Source organism: Schistocerca piceifrons, chromosome 5 (assembly GCF_021461385.2).
Source record: "Schistocerca piceifrons isolate TAMUIC-IGC-003096 chromosome 5, iqSchPice1.1, whole genome shotgun sequence".
NCBI classification, from domain to species: Eukaryota; Metazoa; Arthropoda; class Insecta; order Orthoptera; family Acrididae; genus Schistocerca; species Schistocerca piceifrons.
The window spans coordinates 409,430,709-409,451,612 of NC_060142.1; the positions used below are offsets into that span (position 1 = coordinate 409,430,709).

Consider the following 20,904-nt stretch of genomic DNA (forward strand, 5'->3'; position numbering starts at 1 on the left):
GAGTTTGGGATTCTGGGTGGTCAGGAAGGATTCCTCTAGACGGCCAATGACTTGTTGACATAAGATGGTGCCATGTGGATGCCCATTGCTGTACTATTGATTTGTTTGTAGGGAATGCTTTCAAAGGAGAAGTAGTTGTGGGTAAGTACATAGTTGGTCATGGTGAGCTGGAAGGAGGTTGTAGGTTTGGAGTCAGTCAGGTGTTGGGAAAGATAGTGTTTAATGGAGGCATGGCCATGGGCACTGGGGATGTTAGAGTAGAGAGAGGTGAAATCAACAGTGATGAGTAGGGTGCCATGTGATAAAGGAACAGGAACTGTCAGTGGAGGAAATGGTTGGTGTATTGTAGGTATGAGAGCAGTTTATAGGTAATAATCTGAAGGTGTTGGTCGATGAGAGCAGAGATTCTCTCTATTGGAATACAGTAAATGGCCACAATGAGTCATCCTGGCCACAATGGGGCATCTGGGTTGTTTGGCTTATGGACTTTAGAAGGCATGTACAAGGTAGGAACTTCAGGAAGCATGTCCAAGGCAGGAGTGCGGTGAGTGGCAGTGGTGAGGAGAGAGATAGATTCAAGAAAGAGGCTCTGAGATGGGCCTAAGAATTTGAGGAGTGACTGGATCTTCTGTTGGATTTGTGGAATGGGATCACTGGATGAATATGACAGTTGGTAGAGTTGCTTCACTGGGTAATCCCTGTGGGTCGAAACCACAGTGGTGGAGACTTTGTCAGCAGGTAGATTATAAGGTCCTGCCTCAGCCTTTGTTAGTGCCAGTCCTTTACCTACCTATCGCCTTCGCTGCCCCCACTCCAGCACTACACAGCCTTCTATTCTGCCAAAGCACACACTATTTATTCCCCTTCTCTACTTCTCTCCTTTTCTACTCCCTCCCTCCCCCTCCCCCAAACCTCCCAACTGGATCTAGCAGCCCTAACCTGTCCCCACCACATTCCTGCCTCTTCACACAAGTAGCACTACATCTTCCCTCCCCTGCCATCTTTCCCCTCACCACCCCGTACCTCCTCCTTACTCCACGTCAGATCACTGTTCCCATAAGGCACAGTTGCAGCCTGCAGTCTGGCCGCAGTGGCCAGAGAAAATGGTCAGGTGTGTGTGCGAGTTGTGCTTGTGTGTGTGTGTGTATGTGATTTCTATTGCAGAAGAAGCTCTTTAATATATAAAAGTCTTTCAGTTGTGTCTGTCTGTGTCTCAGTGTCTCCTCTATATAGTGAGAAGCAATCTATTCTTTTCATAATACTGTTTTATGGGAAATGTACTGCAATCAATCCAGTTGATACTATACACCAAAAAATATACCACATTTGTGACTTGTTTCATATTCTACCTTTTACTGCTCAATAATTCAGTGACAATTCGTGATAATATTTTAATGTGATCCTATACATGATACCAGTGACTGTGTCAGTCATTAATAGTGACATATAATGACAATGTTGATTAATAAGAACAAAGTATTGCTGTACACTTCTAAGTTGTTGTTGTTGTTGTGGTCTTCAGTCCTGAGACTGGTTTGATGCAGCTCTCCATGCTACTCTATCCTGTGCAAGTTTCTTCATCTCCCAGTACCTACTGCAACCTACATCCTTCTGAATCTGCTTAGTGTATTGATCTCTTGGTCTCCCTCTACGATTTTTACCCTCCACGCTGCCCTCCAATGCTAAATTTGTGATCCCTTGATGCCTCAAAACATGTCCTACCAACCAATCCCTTCTTCTAGTCAAGTTGTGCCACAAACTTCTCTTCTCCCCAATCCTATTCAATACCTCCTCATTAGTTACGTGATCTACCCACCTTATCTTCAGCATTCTTCTGTAGCACCACATTTCGAAAGCTTCTATTCTCTTCTTGTCCAAACTGGTTATCGTCCATGTTTCACTTCCATACATGGCTACACTCCATACAAATATTTTCAGAAACGACTTTCTGACACTTAAATCTATACTCGATGTTAACAAATTTCTCTTCTTCAGAAACGATTTCCTTGCCATTGCCAGTCTACATTTTATATCCTCTCTACTTCGACCATCATCAGTTATTTTACTCCCTAAATAGCAAAACTCCTTTACTACTTTAAGTGTCTCATTTCCTAATCTAATCCCCTCAGCATCACCCGATTTAATTTGACTACATTCCATTATCCTCGTTTTGCTTTTGTTGATGTTCATCTTATATCCTCCTTTCAAGACACTGTCCATTCCGTTCAACTGCTCTTCCAAGTCCTTTGTTGTCTCTGACAGAATTACAATGTCATCGGCGAACCTCAAAGTTTTTATTTCTTCTCCATGGATTTTAATACCTACTCCGAATTTTTCTTTTGTTTCCTTTACTGCTTGCTCAATATACAGATTGAATAACATTGGGGAGAGACTACAACCCTGTCTCACTCCTTTCCCAACCACCACTTCTAAGTAACATTAATAATTCTATATGAGTGGAAGGACAGAATATTGAGTGATTTCTTAAGTGTCAGTGTTAATTGCTTATTTGCCACATTTGAATAATTGTGATTAATTACACCGATGTTAAGTTACACTCAAACTATACTGTAGAACGTCAGCTGAGCAAAGTATACAATTATTCATTTATCTGTACCCAAACTGGCCATAAAAGAGAGTTCAGACAATCTCAAAGTGCAGTTAAAGTGTTTTAACTTCGATTTTGGTGTGAACTACATTATTGACAGTAGGCTACTTTCACCATCAACTTTTCAGCCAGTTTTTGATGGAGGCACTGCTACTGAAGACTTCTGTGCATGTAAAATGGGTAGTTTGGAAACCTCCTTGACAGCTAAGAAGCAGATTACAAAATGATGTGATCTCAGGCTGCAGGGTGTTGGTTATCACTGAATGGAAGGAAGTGGTACAAGAGAAAAAGAGAAGGAGATAGATTATGAGAGCAGCCCAGAATCATCACGTCCTGAAGAAGCCAATGTCGTGAGTAAAAGAATAACTACTAGGTCGAGGATGGGTGTGTTGGGTGTGTGTTTCATTGTGTGTGAGGGAGAGCTTGTACTTAAACTAAAAAGAAGAGATATGGCTTGAAAGATAGGTAAAGTACATGCATCTGTATACTACACATCAACCAGTTACAGGTGAAAGGTTTCCTTTCCTCAGTTTTGTTTATTCATTCTTTATAATGCAGAAACAAAATGTGAAGCCTGAGTTATAATTTACTCACCCTATCACTTCTACATCTGCTGCAGTTACCACTGGAATTTGAAGAACTACAATATTATCTTCAGGAGTACTCTCTGTGCCAGCACTGCTTGCAGTCACATTGACAGCTATAGACTCTAATCCAATGGCTTCATCTCCAATCTGAAGATACAACGAAAGACGTTCCTGCAGATAAATAATGAAGTATCCCATTATAACACTGAGCATTTGCTATTTATCTTTGTTTGTACTATGTACAAGCAAAAAATAAACATAATCTGAAAGAGAAAAACATATCAATTCACAATACATTCCAAGTGTGTTGTCCCAGTCATTAATTCAGTTCTCAAAAATGTAAGCCATCTTCATACAAGATAATTAGATGTTGTTGTTGTTGTGTGGTCTTCAGTCCTGAGACTGGTTTGATGCAGCTCTCCATGCTACTCTATCCTGTGCAAGCTTCTTCATCTCCCAGTACCTACTGCAACCTACATCCTTCTGAATCTGCTTAGTGTATTGATCTCTTGGTCTCCCTCTACGATTTTTACCCTCCACGCTGCCCTCCAATGCTAAATTTGTGATCCCTTGATGCCTCAAAACATGTCCTACCAACCGATCCCTTCTTCTAGTCAAGTTGTGCCACAAACTTCTCTTCTCCCCAACCCTATTCAATACCTCCTCATTAGTTACGTGATCTACCCACCTTATCTTCAGCATTCTTCTGTAGCACCACATTTCGAAAGCTTCTATTCTCTTCTTGTCCAAACTGGTTATCGTCCATGTTTCACTTCCATACATGGCTACACTCCATACAAATACTTTCAGAAACGACTTCCTGACACTTAAATCTATACTCGATGTTAACAAATTTCTCTTCTTCAGAAACGATTTCCTTGCCATTGCCAGTCTACATTTTATATCCTCTCTACTTCGACCATCATCAGTTATTTTACTCCCTAAATAGCAAAACTCCTTTACTACTTTAAGTGTCTCATTTCCTAATCTAATCCCCTCAGCATCACCCGATTTAATTTGACTACATTCCATTATCCTCGTTTTGCTTTTGTTGATGTTCATCTTATATCCTCCTTTCAAGACACTGTCCATTCCGTTCAACTGCTCTTCCAAGTCCTTTGCTGTCTCTGACAGAATTACAATGTCATCGGCGAACCTCAAAGTTTTTACTTCTTCTCCATGAATTTTAATACCTACTCCGAATTTTTCTTTTGTTCCCTTCACTGCTTGCTCAATATACAGATTGAATAACATCGGGGACAGGCTACAACCCTGTCTCACTCCTTTCCCAACCACTGCTTCCCTTTCATGCCCCTCGACTCTTATAACTGCCATCTGGTTTCTGTACAAATTGTAAATAGCCTTTCGCCCCCTGTATTTTACCCCTGCCACCTTAAGAATTTGAAAGAGAGTACTCCAGTTAACGTTGTCAAAAGCTTTCTCTAAGTCTACAAATGCTAGAAACGTAGGTTTGCCTTTTCTTAATCTTTCTTCTAAGATAAGTCGTAAGGTTAGTATTGCCTCACGTGTTCCAACATTTCTACGGAATCCAAACTGATCTTCCCCAAGGTCCGCTTCTACCAGTTTTTCCATTCGTCTGTAAAGAATTTGTGTTAGTATTTTGCAGCTGTGACTTATTAAACTGATAGTTCGGTAATTTTCACATCTGTCAACACCTGCTTTCTTTGGGATTGGAATTATTATATTCTTCTTGACGTCTGTGGGTATTTCGCCTGTCTCATACATCTTGCTCACCAGATGGTAGAGTTTTGTCATGACTGGTTCTCCCAAGGCCATCAGTAGTTCTAATGGAATGTTGTCTACTCCCGGGGCCTTGTTTCGACTCAGGTCTTTCAGTGCTCTGTCAAACTCTTCACGCAGTATCTTATCTCCCATTTCATCTTCATCTACATCCTCTTCCATTTCCATAATATTGTCCTCAAGTACATCGCCCTTGTATAAACCTTCTATATACTCCTTCCACCTTTCTGCCTTCCCTTCTTTGCTTAGAACTGGGTTGCCATCTGAGCTCTTGATATTCATACAAGTGGTTCGCTTCTCTCCAAAGGTCTCTTTAATTTTCCTGTAGGCAGTATCTATCTTACCCCTAGTGAGATAAGCCTCTACATCCTTACATTTGTCCTCTAGCCATCCCTGCTTAGCCATTTTGCACTTCCTGTCGATCTCATTTTTGAGACGTTTGTATTCCTTTTTGCCTGCTTCATTTACTGTATTTTTATATTTTCTCCTTTCATCAATTAAATTCAATATTTCTTCTGTTACCCACGGATTTCTACTAGCCCTCGTCTTTTTACCTACTTGATCCTCTGCTGCCTTCACTACTTCATCCCTCAGAGCTACCCATTCTTCTTCTACTGTATTTCTTTCCCCCATTCCTGTCAATTGTTCCCTTATGCTCTCCCTGAAACTCTGCACAACCTCTGGTTCTTTCAGTTTATCCAGGTCCCATCTCCTTAAATTCCCGCCTTTTTGCAGTTTCTTCAGTTTCAATCTGCAGTTCATAACCAATAGATTGTGGTCAGAATCCACATCTGCCCCTGGAAATGTCTTACAATTTAAAACCTGGTTCCTAAATCTCTGTCTTACCATTATGTAATCTATCTGATACCTTTTAGTATCTCCAGGATTAGATGTATCGGCACACAAAAGTAAGCACTCCTCTTTCAGCACAGTATGTCAAGTGTATCTTTAGCATGGGGAAGACAATGATGGCTGCCTATACATTACAGTGTTGCATATGTTTTGCTGTTGTTCATATCAACTGCTGACAAGGGCATATAATTTAGGCATCAACATCTGATTGTCCTACTTATATGTTGATTGAAATGAATATCTTGAATGATGATTATTAATTCAAAGAAAACATCCATAAAGAAGAACTGGAATGTTGTAGTGTAGGTTACAAACTACATTATTTTTCTGAACATGCAGGCAGAAATATACATAAACAGCTATATAATCCCAGCATTGCAGGCAAGAGTTTGCTTTTGATGAGCGACTGAGTTAAAAAGTAAAAATGCAAACTGAAGATAGCACTACAGGGAAGGGAAGAGGATATCAGAGGATGCAGTAATGAATACAACTCCTGAGAGAGACATAGCTTTGGTATGGCCACAGATTAAAATTGTGGTACATATAGAGATATACAGCATGATGGTTCAGAGGAGGGGTGATTCAGGATTGAATAGGAAGAAAGAGAGTAGAGAAAATGATGTGTATGAAGATTCATTGACTTGTAGGTCTATAAACTCAACTATATTCAGAGATTTAGGGTGGTGTAATGAGAGGAAAGATGGATGTAAACAGGGATGTGTAGAGATTTAGGCCAAAGTCATTGTGGGAGCTAAGTTTTTGAGTGTGGGATGTAATGGCATGGGTCATGAAATGGCCGTTGAGGTCAACTGTGAATTGTTCAGCAGTGTATTCTGCATCTAGATTGTAAACTTTGTCTTTGGCCACAGTTGTACAGTGGCCATTCACAGGAGTCGAAATTTGGTTAGTGACCATGCCCACACAAGAGGCTGCTCAGTATTTGCAGCAGAGTTTATTTATAAACATGGTTGTTTCCAAAGGTATTCCTGCCGTGTAAATACTTGTTGCAAGCTTAGAATTGTATACAGTACACTTGGTGAGTGTATGGGACAGGTCTTTTTCACAGATACAACTGATTTGGAAGGGGTTGGACGTAGGAGTGGTACAGGATGGTCAAAGATATTTCTCAGGTTGGATGTGCAGTAAAAAACCAGAGAGGTGTCAAGGATTAATGGATGATCTTCCTCATTCAAAATCTTCAAAGGTAGTCTAGGCTCTACCGAAGGATGTGGCTCTTCTGTTCCAATTTTCATTGACTTTGTTTAACAAAAGAATTGCTCCTTTCTAGCAAGGTAGTGTATGTGGTAGCAGTATTAGAAGCATGGGAGAAAGTGCCACACCATAGCTGTTTGTGGAACAGCTGTGAGGGTTAACAACTGTACGCAGAGGGTTGCTGTGTAAGTGATCGCAGACTGGTAGACCATGGACAGAAGTTTTATGGTGACATTAGAGATGTGAAGGATGATATTCAGCTTCATTCACCTCTGCATTTCTTGTGTTGTGGCCTGATATTTGTGAGTGTTTCGTATCGAGCAACTTAACCTCTTACCCGTGTTTACATTCCGCACTGACCAGTTGCAGCTGTAGCGGGACATCGAAAGCTAAGTACTAATTAATTGTTTGTGTATAGTAGTTTATTTAGGAACTTTAGTAGTCTTCAACCGGTGTTCTTGGTGTTTTCCGGTGAAATAACTTCAGAAGAAATTTTTGCGAACTGCTTTCAGTTTCGTTACTGTCATTAGACGTTTGATTTTCTTTCTGTGTTAGTATTTGTTATATTCTCATTTGTTGTTGATTAATATTGTCAATAATAGTAGTTACTTCCCTTGTAGAGCAAGTTTGTGATAATTGTAGTCAGTTTTTAACATCTTCTTATTGTAGTAGCGGAACTTAGATAAAGTTGTTTTCTTGTTTCAATAATTGTAAAATTTTACCATGAGTGAGAAGTGTGGGCTTTGCCGTAGGTTCGTGAGTAGTGGATTGCGGTGTGAGACTTGTTCAAAGTATTTTCACTGGGGGGAATGCAGTGGGGAAGCCAGTGGGCATTCTGGTGAGATCCTCTCCTGGAACTGCAGGTTATGTAGCAAGAGTAAGTTGATAGAGGAGCAGGAGCGTAAGATCTGTGCCCTTCAGGTGCAGTTGAAAAACGCACAGGAGGAGCTAGATAGGATGAGGAGGGAGAAGGGGGTTGGGGAATGGGAGCTGGCTGTTGGCAAGAGATCTGCTAGGAGAAGGAGATTTTCAGATAGTTTTACTATTGGTGTTTGTAATAGATATGACCAACTGTCAGAGTCTAGTGGAGAGGAATCTCTAGTAGTTGTAGATGTAGGAAGTATACAGCAGACCTCAGCAGTTACGGTGGCTAGGACAGTTGCAAAGTCTAAGAGAAAGAAGAAGGTTCTGCTGTTAGGTAGTTCTCATGGTAGAGGTGTAGGCCAGCAGTTGCAGGAAGTTTTGGGGAGTGAGTACCAGGTCACCAGCATTGTGAAGCCTAATGCAGGATTGGCTCAGGTGACTTTTAACATAGGGGGGTTATGTAGGGATTTTACTAAAGAGGATCAGGTAGTGATTGTGGGTGGGGCTGGTAATAGTATTGATAGGGATGGGGAGTATGACATAGATGGTGACCTGGAAAAGATAGCCACTCAGACTGGCAACACGAATGTGCATTTCGTGGAACTGTTTCAGCGTCACGATCGGCCTCATCTTAATACAGCCGTCAGGCGTAATAACATGAGACTTGGGGGTGCGCTGATGACAGAAGGCATGAGTCACATTTCAGTGGTGTCGGTGGAGTCTATCAGTAGGACGGGTTTTACTAGACATGGCCTGCACCTCAACAGGTATGGGAAGGGGAGGTTGGCAAAACTTATAGGTGACAGCATAGGTGGGGGTGGTGGGATCACTCATGGGAAAATTCCGGTAGTTGTGGGTGTTAGAGCTGTACCTTTTTTAGATTGAAGTCAGCTGATAGGTATTCCTGCTTAAGGGAAGTCTCTCTAACAAAGAAACCACTTTCCACAAAGCTTGGGTATCCGATTAATGAGGGAATTAGTATATTTCATCAAAATATACAAGGTATTAGAGATAAAGTTAGTGAACTGCTTATAGATGTTGACTCTGAAATTATTGGCATATCTGAACACTTCTTAAATAAGGAGATAATTCAGAGGCTTCCTTTACCAGGATACAGGTTGTCTGACAGCTTTTCTAGGAGCTCTTTGCGGTGTGGGGGAGTAGCCATGTATGTGAAAAACGGTATCCCATTTGAGTCAATTGATGTTTCAAAGTACTGCACTGAAAAGGTGTTTGAATGTTGTGCAGGTGTGGTTAAATTTAGAGGAGCTAAACTTCTTACCGTTGTTATTTATACATCCCCAGACTCCGATTTCACAACATTTTTGCTAAAGCTAGAGGAGGTTCTTGGTTCTCTTTATAGGAAATACAAAAAGTTAGTTATATGTGGTGACTTCAATATTAATTGTACAAGTGATTGTGCAAGGAAAAGGATGCTGGTAGACCTCCTTAATTCATATAATCTTATGCAAACCGTATTCTTTCCAACGAGAGTGCAAGGGAACAGTAGAACAACCATAGACAATATTTTTGTTCATTCGTCATTATTAGAAGGGCATTCTGTTAGCAAAAAGGTGAATGGCCTTTCAGATCATGATGCACAAATTTTAAGTCTAAAAGATTTTTGTGCTGCAACACATGTTAAATATAGTTACCAACTTTTTAGGAAAGCTGATCCAGTTGCTGTACAGACTTTTGTAAACCTTATCAAGGAACAAGAGTGGCAAGATGTTTATAGTGCTGATACAGTAGACGATAACTATAATGCTTTCCTCAAGACTTTTCTCGTGCTCTTTGAAAGTTGCTTTCCGTTAGAACGTTCAAAACAGGGTACTAGCACAAACAGGCAGCCTGGGTGGCTGACTAAAGGGATAAGAATATCTTGTAGAACAAAGTGGCAATTATATCAAAACGTTAGAAACAGTCAAAATCTAAATGCAGCAGCCCATTACAAACAGTATTGTAAGGTGCTTAAAAAAGTTATTAGGAAGGCAAAAAGTATGTGGTATGCAGATAGAATAGCTAAGTCTCAGGATAAAATTAAAACCATATGGTCAGTCGTAAAGGAAGTGGCTGGTCTGCAGAGACAGGTCGAGAATATAGAATCAGTGCGTAGTGGGGATGTCCGTGTTACTGATAAGTCGCATATATGTACAGTACTTAATAATCACTTTCTGAATATAGCAGGTGAACTAAATAGAAACCTAGTCCCAACAGGGAATCATATAGCGCTCTTAGAAAAAAGTGTTCCGAGACTGTTACCTGAAATGCTCCTCCATGATACTGACAAGAGGGAGATTGAGTTAATAATTAAATCACTAAAGACCAAGAACTCTCATGGATATGACGGGGTATCTAGCAGAATACTGAAGTATTGTTCCACGTATGTTAGCTCAGTACTTAGCCATATCTATAACTTTTCCTTTAGGAGTGGTCGGTTTCCTGACCGATTAAAGTACTCGGTAGTGAAGCCACTTTATAAAAAGGGAGACAGGGATAATGTTGACAATTATAGACCTATTTCTATACCATCTGTGTTTGCTAAAGTTATCGAGAGGGTTGTATATACAAGGTTACTGGAGCATTTAAATTCACATAATTTGCTGTCAAATGTACAGTTTGGTTTTAGAAATGGCTTAACAACTGAAAATGCTATAGTCTCTTTTCTCTGTGAGGTTTTGGACGGATTAAATAAAAGGTTGCGAACGTTAGGTGTTTTCTTTGATTTAACGAAGGCTTTTGACTGTGTTGACCACAAAATATTACTGCAGAAGTTGGAACATTATGGAGTAAGGGGAGTAGCTTACAATTGGTTCGCCTCCTACTTTAAGAACAGAAAGCAGAAGGTAATCCTCCGCAATATTGAGAGTGGTAATGATGTTCAGTCCCAATGGGGCACTGTTAAATGGGGCGTTCCCCAAGGGTCGGTGCTGGGGCCACTGCTGTTCCTTATTTATGTAAATGATATGCCTTCTAGTATTACAGGTGATTCAAAAATATTTCTGTTTGCTGATGACACCACCTTGGTAGTGAAGGATCTTGTGTGTAATATTGAAACATTATCAAATAATGTAGTTCATGATATAAGTTCGTGGCTTGTGGAAAATAATTTGATGCTAAATCACAGTAAGACTCAGTTTTTACAGTTTCTAACCCACAATTCAACAAGAACTGACATTTTAATCAGACAGAATGGGCATGTTATAAGCGAGACGGAACAGTTCAAGTTCCTAGGCATACGGATAGATTGTAAGCTGTTGTGGAAAGCCCATGTTCAGGATCTTGTTCAGAAACTAAATGCCGCTTTATTTACCATTAGAACAGTATCTGAAATAAGTGACATTTCAACACGAAAAGTAGTATACTTCACATATTTTCATACGCTTATGTCATATGGTATTATTTTTTGGGGTAATTCTTCTGATTCAAAAAGGGTATTTTTGGCTCAAAAACGGGCTGTTCGAGCTATGTATGGTGTAAGTTCGAAAACCTCTTGTCGACCCCTATTCAATAGTCTGGGAATTTTGACATTGCCCTCATAGTATGTATTTTCTTTAATGTCGTTTGTTGTTAGCAATATTAGCTTATTCCCAAGAGTTAGCAGCTTTCACTCAGTTAATACTAGGCAGAAATCAAATCTGCATGTGGAATGCACTTCCTTGACTCTTGTGCAGAAAGGAGTGCAGTATTCTGCTGCATCCATTTTCAGTAAGCTACCACAAGAACTCAAAAATCTTAGCAGTAGCCCAAACACTTTTAAGTCTAAACTGAAGAGTTTCCTCATGGCTCACTCCTTCTATTCTGTCGAGGAGCTCCTGGAAGAGATAAAAAATTAAGCAAATTCCAGTGTTACATTCTTGATTTTCTTTATTTAAACTAACGACTTGTCGCCTGAATATGTTTCTTATATTTCATTTTATCTGTTTCTACAATCGTGTTATAATTTCATGTATTGACTCGTTCCATGACCATGGAGACTTCTCCCAAATGTGGTCCCACGGAACAATAAATAAATAAATAAATAAAATAAATAAAAAGATGTCTTGACCTGAAGAGGAACAGGTGGAATGAATAGTAGAGAAGATGTTAATTTAATAAAGGAATTATAATGCCTTGACCTTAGGTCTAGGTCTTGGAGATAATGTGATAAACATGAACCATGTAAGGGGACTGTAGTTTTGGATGGTAGAGAAGGATTTCTCGAAGTAGCCTATAAATAAGTTGATAAATGGGTTGATGATTACAGGTGTGATGTGAGACCCAATCACTGTGCTGCAGATTTTTTTGTACATATACATTTCTTTATATATCTTCCCCTTAAAGGAGAAGTAGTTGAGAGTGTATCTATAGTCATCTGTATACAGCATGAGGTAGTATGTTTGGAGAGAGACAGTGTTTGATGTCTTCAGATAGGTTCATTTTAATAGGTTAGGTGAGAAAATGAAATGAGTACACAAAGTCTGTGGGATACATACCAAACAGCACTCCCAGATGACATTGAACATGTACAAAGAAGGGCAGCACATAATGTTACAGGTTCCTTTGACCCATGAGAGAGTGTTACAAAGAGACTGAAGGGCCTGAAATGGCAGACACTTGCTGAGATCAACAAACTATCTTACAAATTTTGAGACTCAGTCTTAAGTGGACAGTCTATGAACATAATGTAATCCCTTATGTATCACTCCTGTAAAGACCACAAGGACAAGATTACAATGTGCACAGGGGCATTTAAGCAATCATTCTTCCCACACTCCCTGTATGAATGAAACAAGAAAAAGTTCTAATAAATGGTACAATAGGAAGTACTCTCTACCGTGCACTCCACAGCGATTTGCAGAGTATAGATGTGGATATAGATATCTTTCACATATGGTGAAGAATGTGCAAGTATTATTATTTTCAGTTATAAAGACAAATAGGTGATTGGAATGTAATATTCATTTTACAATACACTATACAATCATACATTATTATAAAATTACTTTAAGAAATAGTACTGTGTTTCAAGAAGGTACTGTTTCAAATATTTTTAAAATGTAGTTAGGCCACTAATACTGGATTTGAAATTGTCTGGAAGAGCATTAAAAAGCAAGACTCTATGTGCAAATTATGCTTATTTCTTATATTATGCTTGTGATATCTTTTTTCTTCATTCTGTCCAATCAAAAATTCTCAACAAAAAATGACATAAGAGAAAGAATGTAATGCAATATTATGGTGAAGATTCCTAGTTGTTTGAGTAAGTTTACAATTCCTTTATGTATGTGTCTGACTTGGTAGTTAAACAAAATTGGCAATCTTATGACAAACAATTTGTTTAAAGAAGCAATATTTGAAGGGTTTACCATTTCTCCTGTAATGAGGTTTCCAATACCACATGTCAGTAGTACAGGTGATGTCCCATCTTCTTGGCATTTATGAGGGAGACGTACCAATGACACTTCTGGTGGTAGTGAAACATAGACATTTGTCACAAAAGCAGGTTCCATTGTATTGGTTACAGAAATGTCAACTGACACATTATAAGCAGCAGCTGTTCCCAAGGTAATTGGATCTCTGTGGAGAAACAAAATAAACATAAGAAAAATAAAAATGTGGTCTGTGAAGTCCAAAAGCTCCAATGTTTGAATAAAACATTTATCACTGACAATGAAGCAACAGAAACTTTAGCTTCCTTAATGACTTTTATTGCTTATACATTTCTTAGATTTGTGTGAATGAGGATCCAAGAAAAGGAAACCTATGTTGTAAGTAATGATATTTGAACACAGAAAGCAGCCTGAAGTGAATAGAAGAACAATTGCAGTTTTTTGCACACAGTGAGTACTGTAATATACCTGACAGTATTTGGAGTAATTGAATGTCATCTGAGTCTTAAAGTTGAGACACAATTTCATAATGAAGATTGCAAAACAGGATAATTTGGAATATTGTGTATATTATAATGTAACAGCTCTAGATTCTTGTATGGGACCTTTCGATAAATTTTTAATGAAGAACACAAAAGTCATAATTTTTCTTATGAAGGTGTACATTTATGTTCATATTTCAGTCCTAACTTATATTAATCATTTTTTTCACAAGATTTGAATCATTACTGTAAGCACCTGAATCTAAGCTGCAATTTTTTCCAATTTTCGGGCTCCAAAAAACTGCCTGTGGCTTACAATCAAGTGAAAAACAGAAGTTCTGAGAAATGGTGCTAGGAACCATCACAACTAACTTTTGCTGCCAAATATAAGCATTGCTACACAATCATGCTTTGCAGGCACAAAGATAGATTTCAGTGTTAGTAAAAATACAAAATAAAAGGAAAAAGACAAATCTACAATTTCTTCTTTTTTCTTCTCTTTTGTTTTTTCTTTCTCAAATCTAAACTATTGTGTTTTAATACATCACCCAATGCAGAAAACAGAAATTCAGTATTGCTCATCTCCAAATGTAGCAGCCTTTCAAATATTCATAGCAACAAAAATAAATTTCTTTTCATAAATACCAACAGTGCATACAACTTTAGGATTCTTGCATGAGCTGGTAATCTGTGGCTCATTCTGGTTTCATGAATTGTTTCATCGAATTTTGTGAAGGCTGGTGTTAGTGAACTATAATGAAGCTCTTTCATTAAAGTGCCAAATTCAAGAAGGAATTTATTTCTTTTGCAGAAAAAGTTCTAATTGTGTTGCAGGTCTGCAACACAGGATTGGTGAGAGCAACGTCAATGATGGTAACTGCAAAGCGACAAATTCTTTGAATGTTCTATGAGCAGGAAAGTCTTTAGTGGGCCAAAATGTGGTCAATATTGTGCTCTTGAAGTAATTTTAAATGAGTTTCTTAAGGAACGGTGTCAGAAATGTCTGCCTGTGAATGCTGAATTTTAAAAATTGTGGCAAATGAAATTGCTTGAGTGCACAAAATCAAAAATTTTAAGGCTGGCCACAACTAAATTGGTCTTTTTGTGGAGTGCTGAAGTTTTTCACTTTTGAGGTGAACTTCAATGGTGCAGAAGCTGCTGAAAAATTATGAAAAATAGCTTATGGAATTTCAACACTTCATAATCAGGCTGCACACTGAAAACCAATACCTTCTTGGCTAGATAGGGAATGTGGCCAAATTTGCTTGCACAGCAGATGGGCACAAAATACCCCCGTTCATAGTTTTCAAGCAAAAGACTTAAGTGAAATCAGAAGTGTTTCCAAAAACTGTGATTGTACAAGTAAATTAAAGTGAGTGTTTTTTGGAGAACATAATGATGGAATGGAATAGACTTGTATGGAATCACTGTTCTGGCATAATGTTTCATTTACACAGTGTGCTGGTGTCAGATGTGTACACAGGTCATAAAACACCTGCAGTAATACAGAAATTATTAGAAAGCTAAATGGACTTGGCAGTAATTCCAGGTGGGATGACATCAATTCTGTAACCATTCAACAACTGTTTGAATAAACCATTTAAGGAAAAGCTTAAATGTATGTACATGGATTGGCTTTTGGAAAATGACATACAACTGACACCAACAGGACGTGTAAAATGTCGAACTGATGATGCATGGAAGTGTGTCCCAAATCAGACTACAACAGGCATTTAAAAAAAGTTCAATATCGAATGCACTAGATGGTACAGAGGATGATGCTCTACGCAAATAACTGAGCAACGAGGAATTGAGTGATAGCAGGGCAGCAAATGATACTGATTCAGAATTGTCTGATCGGTATTTTAAACATTTCATAAAATTTATATTATAAATTTAATAAAATTCTGTTTTATATTTTTGCTTTACATTTCTAAGTTATTTTCATTCTTATTTTGTAATTGTTGCTACTCATAAATTTAAAGTTTTCACTAAAAATAAACTACATAAAGCTGATTGGCATGTCTGTGTTTAAGATTTATGTTAATATGGCCAACCCTACATCTTGAATTTGGAAATTGAGAGGTGTAGTTACTTCTGAATATATGAGACTGACATATTTTGAACATTCGAGTCTCACATTTCTTATCGACTGCTGGTATGTGGGCACTCTTCACATGTAAGTGACATATTGAAGAAACAAAAAATAGGCATAAGAGAAATGTCTAGGGCTGGACGATGAGATCACTGTTGACCTTTGTTTATAAAACTTAAGATACTCTCAGTTGTAAACCTGTCTATACCAGTATATGTCTTGTCACTATACATTAAACAAAGTGTAAAAGAATTTCAAACAAGAGGAAATATTGACTTGCACAACACTAGGGGAAAATTTAAATGATTGTTCCAAAATTGCACCCTCAGCATGTCCATATCTCGGAAATTATTTGAAAAAAACTTGTATAGCTGGTTGACTGAAAATCCATTTTATAATATAAAGTAGCATTTTGATGTACTGGTAGTGAACGTATGTCAAAATCCAAAATGTATGACTAGACATCTGTAATTGAGTATTTAAATGAGTATTTGAATACTATGTGTAAGAGATGAAGCAATTCCAGTGTATATATCATCCATGGTGAATAAAAACTTACGTAATATTATGAAGAAATGCAGTCAAATGAAGATCAGTGATGCAGTTCTCAACATTTTTACAGCCATTTGCAGTGTGCACAGTTGTGAGTAACTTCCGTGAAGCATCTGGATCAATTGTAGGACATGTCTTGCAGAAAGAGTCATCTGTAAGAATGCAAATTTTTGGTGCTACAACGTTTTACCAGCATCTAAATTAACTCTACACTCTGTTATGTTACCTAAGTGCAAAAAAAACAAATATGCACATTGTAAATGGTGACTTCAGAATGTTCCAGTGAAGTCACTAAACATATTCAAATTACATTACATAGAATTTTTTCCAGTGTGTGACTACACTTTGAACACAAAAGTTACTAATGATGGCTGTTAATGAAATGAAAGGAAAGAAAAAAAAATGTTTTAATTTGCCCTAACTGAAACAGCTGTTATGGCACCAAAGAAAAGAAACATCAGTGAACCATTGTCTCTGAAGTCCTAGATTGTGAGAGCTTCTTCTCTGGATGTATGGTCACAGAAATAAAAGAAAAACATATTTCAAAAAATTGTAGGAGTGAAGATTCATAAGGTAGCAATAGATGTAAGAATTAACAATGAAATATAACAGCAAAGATACTAGACTACTAGTAATAATCTCTGCGTTACAAATTGATTGGGGAGAGAAGAGAGGATGAAGAAACCATACACTATGAGTGTCATAGTAGCTGTGTTACATGAAGGGGAAATTGCTGTTTGTTCTTATTGTGTAAGCAAAAATAAAATACGATCAACTTTTTGTGTTTCATATGAGGCATCCATAATGCTCAAAAGTGGTGATGTAATTGATGAATGCACAAATGTCTTCACTAACTAGAATTGAAATGGCTCTATAAACTGACAGATCCACATAATTTTATAAACATATCTAAAAACATAGATGGTGTGACTTACCGAACGAAAGTGTTGGCAGGTCGATAGACACACAAACAAACACAAACATACACACGAAATTCAAGCTTTCGCAACAAACTGTTGCCTCATCAGGAAAGAGGGAAGGAGAGGGAAAGACGAAAGGATGTGGGTTTTAAGGGAGAGGGTAAGGAGTCATTCCAATCCCGGGAGCGGAAAGACTTACCTTAGGGGGAAAAAAGGAGGAAAAAAGGACAGGTATACAGTCGCACACACACACACACATCCATCCGCACATACACAGACACAAGCAGACATGTCTGCTTGTGTCTCTGTATGTGCAGATGGATATGTGTGTGTGTGTGTGTGTGTGTGCGAGTGTATAACCACTTTTCATCATGTACAACATGTCAAAAGTTTTATCAGATACATCTTTCGGGTTGACAGAAGCATCCGATCCAACGCGTCGGCTTTGACCCGTGACGTAAGGGTGTTGTCGTGTGTGACGCCATGACGGCGCGGAGTTTGGTTTGAGTGTGGCTGTCTCCAGTTCTGTTTTATCTTATTTTATTTACTTTTCTGATCTGTTCATTCTATCTCGTGAGATTTTTTTTTTTAATTTAAAAACACTTATTACTTATTTTAATTATCTGTTTCCTCGAATTTCTGTTTTAGTTTATTATATTTATCTTTCTGATCTGTTCGTTCTATCCCGTGAGATTTTTTTTTTTTTAAAAAGACAAAAAACACTAATCAGCTACTGAAGCATCTTTATCTTCTATGGGTTGCAGAGGTTACGACCCCTGGGGAGGTGGGTAGGCATTCATGCATGGCTGTCTTCACTTACACGTTGTAGCTACGGAAGGCATCTAAATTTGTTTATATTTAGTTTGCCCCCACCCAAAACACCCCATTTCCTGCACTTGTCCCGTTAGTGTCATTAGGCTTCTTGTGGAAAGTGTGTGTGTTTGTTTTTGTTTCCGCCATATTTGTGACGTCATGGGTCAAAGCAGACGGGTGGGATCGGACGCTTCCGTATTTCCCATCTTTCAATGTTTTATTAAGATAGTTGCTAGCAATTTCACAGTTTTCCTCAAAGTGGCTTCTATATTCTGAAAATGATGTCTGAATTTAAAATTGTAGATTTTACATTGCAGTAAGATACACAAACAATTCTTTCACTATCTTTCATGTAGTAAGACTTTGCATTGCAGTAAGATACACAAACAATTATTTAACTATCCTTCCTGTAGTAAGACAATCTATCTTACAGATATGATTTTAATTTGCCCTTAAAATAATTTTTATTACTTGTTAGACCCTTCAGAATAGGTCAATAATTGTTGTTATTGCATACCTAATCCTTCTCTGATGGATTCTATGGCTGAATGATGGACAATATAAGCCACGTTTCTTTCTAACATTACTTTATGGAAGTGTTGTTGTTCTTAAACTGTGAATGTGGTTGTGAAATTATAGAATGAAATAACTGTACAGTGAAGATGTTGGTCAATATGCCAGTCATCAAAATAGGTCCAGAGGTGGACTCCCCAACTTGTCATTTTAATACATGAGAAAATCTGCAGTTGGATGACACTTATCATTTGTGATGTCCATCCACTAGAGGCACAGTGGACCACAATACATGATAAAAAAAACTTCAGAATGGAATAACAAATCAGGGTTTACAGTGACTTCCCAATTGTGAATCAGGTTCAGCATAACTTACACTATTTTGTTCATATTTTCATTGTTATTGGCTGAGAGAATGAGTAAGCACTTTACTTTTCATTTTGAAGTTTATCTTAGTAGACTCTAGTAGGAGCCTCAACATTATATTGAATCATAGTGTGCTTTGACACAGCCATCAACCAAGAAATATTTATAGGCTATTGATGATGACTAGTCCATTGAAACCAGTATAGCCACCAAACAATGGTCATGTTAATGTTAAGAAACTAAATGAAACAATTACAGTGGGGATACACAAACATTATTTAATTACTTACTGTAATCCAGTATGGCCCTTCGTTTTCTTTCTTTGTCCAGATCAAACTCCATTGTTATGTCAATTGGTTTGTAGAATTCCTCAACATGAGTCTGTAATGAATGAAGTAACTGACTGTCAGTGCTCTGGATTGTATTTAACAGAAATAACTTTTTGTGGTAAAAACTGAGTAGAAGTTTAAATATGACCAGTGGATTCAATAAGTGCTGCATTAACTTTTTTTTAAAGCTATTGTGTACATAGGAATGGAATATAACTCAAATTTACCGTTATTGAAATGGTGAAAGGCTTGCATGTTGCTTTGTCTGGATAGACTTCAGCTGAGAATGTCACGCTAGTGTCCATGCCAGACTCGTCTGTTAGAAACTTTGCTCTTCCTTCACTGGAGGTGACATGGAGCTTCACTCGCACTCCTAGAAATTGATATAAATTTTTATTAACCTAATATGTTGATAGTGCACAAAAAAGTGAAACAACTTAGAAAATTTTACAGATGAGTGTTATATATTTTGCCACAAATATTTTTATACTATAAAGAGATATGCATCGGAGATCTGAACAGTGAAAGAAGAGAGGAGAGTAGAATCTACGCCAGTGAAATTAAATTCCTAAGAAGCATGTTAGGGAAAATAAGGAGGGGCAGAGTGAGAAATGAAGATGTTAGGAATAAAATTGGAGTAGAAAAATATAATGAAAGAATTGAAAAGAACAGGTTAAAATAGGTTGTACATGTCAAGAGAATAGGAGATGGAAGAGTACCAAAATGTATGATGGAGGTCAAGTTTGAGAGCAAGGGGGAACTTAGAGCAAGATGGACCAACTCAGTAAACACAAGTTTAAGGAGAAGGAATCTGGACTGGAACAAAATAGCTGAAGAAGGAGTATGGTGGAAAGACTTAGGAAAGTGGAGAAGTACCACAAATGCCCCAACCTGGCCTGATGCTGGATAAAGAGAAATGATGATGACAGTGACCAGTAAAGAGAAGTGTTACAGATTTTCCTACAAAACTGGTCAAGATAGACTGAAAATTACTTTCTGGCTAGAGATCTGCATCTGGTTTTAATCCAGAAAAATGTTACACCCTTGTTGATCATATGGGAGCATCTGCCTGCAACATATAAAGTTGGCAGTGTTCCAAGATATGCTTAATAAATCTCAAGTGTTCCTGCTTGGAAAGATAGCTTGAAGTGAAAGATAGCTTGAAGCTCTTCTGGCATTTAGGGAGGTATTTTTCTATGTAGCTCTTCCCAACAACTGTTTTCTGACAGCTCAATTTTACTCATATTAACATTTTTTTTTTTTTTTGGCAAAGGAATCCGCCATATTTCTGTCCTTGGAAAACTGAATTTTATTATTCTAACACTTGCACTTTCATCGTTATTGAAAAGTCATATTTTTTCTTACGTAAAATTGCTGTAACATAGTGAGACATTTCACTCGGAAATTTTTATTTTAGATATTCTATACGCCATTAGGCATAGGATGCTCTTAGGTCAAGGTCTGTGGTACCTATAAAAAGCAAAGAATTTATCAATGTGATGTTCTCCTACACACTGAATGATTTGAACAATGTGCAGACAGGCACAAAGCACTGCTGGTATGATATACTCCACTCTT

The 20,904-nt window shown here is 37.9% G+C and overlaps 1 protein-coding gene across 2 annotated transcripts in view; it reads right to left on the minus strand.

The window, feature by feature from the left end:
- LOC124798036 (integrin alpha-PS4-like) overlaps positions 1-20,904 on the minus strand; it is a 179,330-nt gene that overhangs the window by 40,895 nt on the left and 117,531 nt on the right. For both annotated transcript variants that reach the window (XM_047261256.1, XM_047261255.1), the window contains exons 13-17: positions 19,554-19,699; positions 19,288-19,378; positions 16,393-16,537; positions 13,233-13,443; positions 3,203-3,366 (exon numbers count right to left, since the gene is read on the minus strand). In XM_047261256.1, coding sequence (XP_047117212.1) covers positions 3,203-3,366; positions 13,233-13,443; positions 16,393-16,537; positions 19,288-19,378; positions 19,554-19,699 — 757 coding nt within the window. The remainder of the gene's footprint in view (positions 1-3,202; positions 3,367-13,232; positions 13,444-16,392; positions 16,538-19,287; positions 19,379-19,553; positions 19,700-20,904) is intronic.